The 4452-nt window shown below is 46.5% G+C and overlaps 1 protein-coding gene across 1 annotated transcript in view; it reads left to right on the top strand.

The window, feature by feature from the left end:
* trim46a (tripartite motif containing 46a) overlaps positions 1 to 4452 on the top strand; it is a 7639-nt gene that overhangs the window by 1369 nt on the left and 1818 nt on the right. The window contains exons 2-9 of the mRNA XM_025061868.1: positions 796 to 994; positions 1067 to 1213; positions 1300 to 1395; positions 1900 to 2153; positions 2262 to 2383; positions 2873 to 3202; positions 3784 to 4013; positions 4120 to 4187. Of these exons, the coding sequence (XP_024917636.1) occupies positions 796 to 994; positions 1067 to 1213; positions 1300 to 1395; positions 1900 to 2153; positions 2262 to 2383; positions 2873 to 3202; positions 3784 to 4013; positions 4120 to 4187 (1446 nt within the window). The remainder of the gene's footprint in view (positions 1 to 795; positions 995 to 1066; positions 1214 to 1299; positions 1396 to 1899; positions 2154 to 2261; positions 2384 to 2872; positions 3203 to 3783; positions 4014 to 4119; positions 4188 to 4452) is intronic.

The raw sequence follows: 4452 nt of genomic DNA, 5'->3' as shown, positions 1-4452 counted from the left end.
GACTGCTAGTTAGGACAGAAGACTGCTAGTTAGGACAGGAGACTGCTAGTTAGGACAGAAGACTGCTAGTTAGCTAGGACAGTGGGACTTCCCTAATGAAGTAATAATAACTAGTTCTGGGACGTACAGTACTAGACACCCATTTAAATATCATTGTCAGTAACTGTAACTGATTCCAAAAGCTCAGCACCAGTACAGTTTCTCACCCTCTGATTGACTAGTTTTATTTTCTAGAACTTACCCCAGGTCGGTGACCCCTGCCTTATATGGACTGCTAATATTAATTATCTTAAAGTCAGGAAGTGGAACGTCCTCTTACGGAAAAGTAGTCCAGTCGATACTGATTTATAAACCTCTGCAGGAAGACACTGACATAATGAGTCTGAGCTTTGACCCAGAAAAAAACAAAAACAAGACTGGAGGTTTAGATCTAAGCAAACAGTATACACCAAGAAGTAGAAGAAATGTGCTTCATCATCACATCTGGGTGAGAGCTTTGGAGGTAAAGAGTGAGGGACAGAGGAGGAGGAGGAGGAGGGGGGAGGGGGGAGTGTTCTGGGGTTTGTCATTTCCACAGTGTCTCTAATGAGGCTGTGCTTATTTTGGTTCAGCCTCGGTGACGGTGCATGTTTCACTTTGCAGAATGCACTAACAAGACAGCTGCGGCCGTGAATCCAGGTCAGGGGTAGTTAACAGCCCCCACTGCTAACTAGTGAAAGGAGAGCGGGGCAAAACCAGACACCATCTCACCTGCCTTCTGCTCTCACCCCCCCGTCTCCTCACCCACCCCTGCAGGTACAGTTACACCATAAGTCTGGGCAGCGTGGCCATCCTGTGCGGGTTCTGTAAACCGCCCCAGTCTCTGGAGGCGACCAAGGGCTGTGCCGACTGCAAGTCCAACTTCTGCAACGAGTGTTTCAAACTCTACCACCCCTGGGGGACGCCGCGGGCTCAGCACGAACACATTCTTCCCACCAACAACTTCAGGCCAAAGGTGCGTCTGCGCTCGGGTACGTGACACGGTCGTGTCAGCGCGTCTTCATGGTTCTCCTTCTTGTGACTTCAGGTCCTGGTGTGCACCGAGCACGAGCAGGAGCGACCGCTGTGGTACTGCCGCAACTGCCAGAGGCTGCTGTGTCCGCTCTGCAAGCTCCGCCGCCTCCACCACGGACATAAAGTCTTACCTGTGGCACAGGCCTACCAGGCCCTGAAGGTGAGCGGGTGGGTGGGTGGGTGGGGGTCGGGGGGGACGGCAGGGTCCTGGTCCGGAGGTGGTTGTAAAATGTTGTCCGTCAACAGGACAAGATCACCAAGGAAGTCAACTTCATCCTGGCCAATCAGGAGACGATACAGAACCAGATCACTCAGCTGGACGCTGCCATCAAACAGACGGAGGTGAGTCAGAGTTTAACTGTGGTGTAGTTTTAAAAAAAAGTGTTAAAAACAACAATATGTCCTCACCAGTGAGTGTGAACTTCATCCTTAGTAAAACTTTAAAAAATTAGTCATGGTTTAATCGCATTTTTTCTTACTTTTTTTTGTTTCTCTCTGTGTAAATGGCCGGGCGTGCTAGGCTACATTTTGTTAGCATCTTGGTCGCTCCCATGATGCTTTACGTTTTAATGACGTATTTCGATCCCATCTGTCTTATGGTCTGCCGAGGTCCAAAGCAAAGTAAAAGTTCAGACAGAAATATGTAATAGGACACCCTCTAGTGGTTGAAATCCGTACTGCAATCAGTGGCCCTGGTTGCTGCCAAAAAGCTCAACTTTTCATCGTTGTAATGTCTCATCTGTAACATGATCGTCCAATCAAATATCATGAAAAAAAAGAAACAACTTTAAATGGTTTAATAATTGTTGTTCTTGTTTTTCTTTTTCATTTTTATCCTGCCTGCAGGCTAACAGTGCGGTAGCTCTGCAGCAACTGACCTACTGCATCAGGGAAATGGGAGCGGCGGTAACAGAGCGCCAGGGAGCGCTAGCTGTGGCACTGGAGGGATCTCGCAGCAAGAGGCAAGACGCTCTGTCAGCTCAGATCTCAGAGAGGAACGGGCTGCTGGAACATTCCGGCCTGTTGGTGTACGCAGAGGAGCTGCTCAAGGAGGCCGACGCCCCCTGCTTTGTCCAGGCCGCCAGAGTCACCCACAACAGGTAGCAGCAGTGGGCGGAGACTAGGTGGAGCCCAAACACTTGTTTCTCCTCATTTAAAAAAAAAAAAAAAAAAAAATCCTCCGTGGCTGTGTGTCTGCTCCTCCACAGGCTGCTGAAGGCCATCGAACACCTGCAGTGTTTCTCCCTGGCAGCTGATCCCTCCTTCAGACATTATTCCTTGGACGCAACCAAGGAAGTTAAGCTCATCAACAGCCTGAAATTCATACAAGGTAAAGGTCAACAAAGATGTGTTAAAAATAATTTAAAAAAAAAAAATTTTTTTTTGAGTTTTATTTGTATAATCAGGGTACCGGTGAGTTGCAATGATAATTTCTGATATATTTTTGTCATATTTTCTAATGTCATCTCTTACTGGTGAAAGTGATGCTGTTACTTAATATTGTTTTTGTTTCAACCCCATGTTTTAGAAATTTAAGGAATAAATTAAATTAATTATTATTTATTTTTAATTGTATTTATGTATGTTATTTTATATATTTTTAGGTTATTGTATTTATTTTTTATTCCTCCACAGCTCCACTCGCTCCTGTCATCGACACCCAGAAAACATTAGCCTACGACCAGCTGTTTCTGTGCTATAATTTATTATATATATTATATATTAAATAATGTTATATTATTTTATTATTATTATTGTATTTATGTATGTTATTTTATATATTTTTAGGTTATTGTATTTATTTTTTATTCCTCCACAGCTCCACTCGCTCCTGTCATCGACACCCAGAAAACATTAGCCTACGACCAGCTGTTTCTGTGCTGGCGCCTGCCTCAAGACTCCGCCCCCGCCTGGCACTACTCCGTGGAGTACCAGCGGCGAGAAGGAGGAGCCGCGGCGTCGTGGGGAGGCACCAGGTCCCCCAATTCGTCCTCTCCGTGGCAGCGGATCGACGAAGTGAGGGGGACGAGCGCCGTGATCGATCGACTGCAGACTGACAGTGTGTACGTGCTGAGGGTGAGGGGCTGCAACAAGGCTGGGTTTGGAGAGTACAGTGAAGACGTGTACCTGCACACTCCACCGGCACCTGGTGAGACACTCCATGGTACTGCTGGTCTCCAGCCCACTGATGGTTTCAGATGGCGTTCAGAAGTAGAAAAAAAAACAAAACAAAACGTGTCCAGCAGAGAACATGCAAGGACAAGAAGAAATTGAAATTAAAACAAATAAGTAAGAAATATGTATTTAACTGAGGACAAGAAGAACCAATCAACGGTTAAAATTAAAATTCAACTTTTTGATCTAAAATTAAAACGAATAAGTAAGAAATATGTATTTAACTGATGGACACCATCACCACAGGCCACACAGTGGAGGAGCGGTTTGTGTTCGTGCCTTACAGCATGACGCTAAACGGTTGGATTGGTGGAAACTGATGGTCTTTCTGTTTTTAATTTTTTTAATTACTTCATTATTTTTTTTTAGTTTTTATAGCTTTCTGCTGCCGCCTAGTGGTAGAGCTTTAAACAAGAGTTTTAAATTGTTGTGCCCGTCACTGTCGAACAGACAAACGTCAGACCAATTAATTGAAACTGATTTCCCACATTGCATATGATGACCTCTCGCGGCCACTGGGAGTCACTGCATCAGTTTTTTTTTCTTTCTCCTCAGTGCTGAGTTTCTCCCTGGACTCTCGCTGGTGTTTACATGCCGACCGGTTGGCTCTGGGTAAAGGACTGACCTATGCTCGCAGCGTGCCCGGCGTCTCCCTTCTGCGGGTGGCTGACCGCACGCTGACCTCCTGCCATTTGACCTCTGACCTCCTGGTGGCCGACGTAGCCGTCTCGCAGGGCAGACACTACTGGGCGTGCTCGGTGGAGCCCGGTTCCTACCTGGTGAAGGTGTGTGTGTGTGTGTGTTTTAATCACCTGCGTGTGAATCATTTCCAGCTGCTCTGACTCAGAACGCATGGAACAGAAGCTTCTTTTGTTTTCACCGTGTCCACAGGTGGGAGTCGGCCAGGAGGCCAAGCTGCAGGAGTGGTTTCACCTTCCTCAGGACGCCAACAGCCCTCGGTAACTCAGCCTTAAATAGATATATATATACGTCCTGCGTCTGAAGTCATATCTGTGTGAGGTCCAATGTTCAGAGTCAAACTTCCTGTGAGAGGAGCTGCTGAGGTGAACGGGATTATTCTGATGGAGCTGATAATCTCCACTGAAGTACCGTACACGTGCTGACACGCTGCCGTACAGACGGATCATCTGCCACTGGCACCAATGATAACCTGTAATTGTTGTTTTCGCCACTGGAGGGCAATAGAACGCCCTGTAAATGAGA

The sequence above is a fragment of the Cynoglossus semilaevis genome, chromosome 13 (genome assembly GCF_000523025.1).
Source record: "Cynoglossus semilaevis isolate Cse_v1.0 chromosome 13, Cse_v1.0, whole genome shotgun sequence".
Classification (NCBI taxonomy): Eukaryota; Metazoa; Chordata; class Actinopteri; order Pleuronectiformes; family Cynoglossidae; genus Cynoglossus; species Cynoglossus semilaevis.
This window is presented reverse-complemented; position numbering and strand designations above follow the sequence as displayed.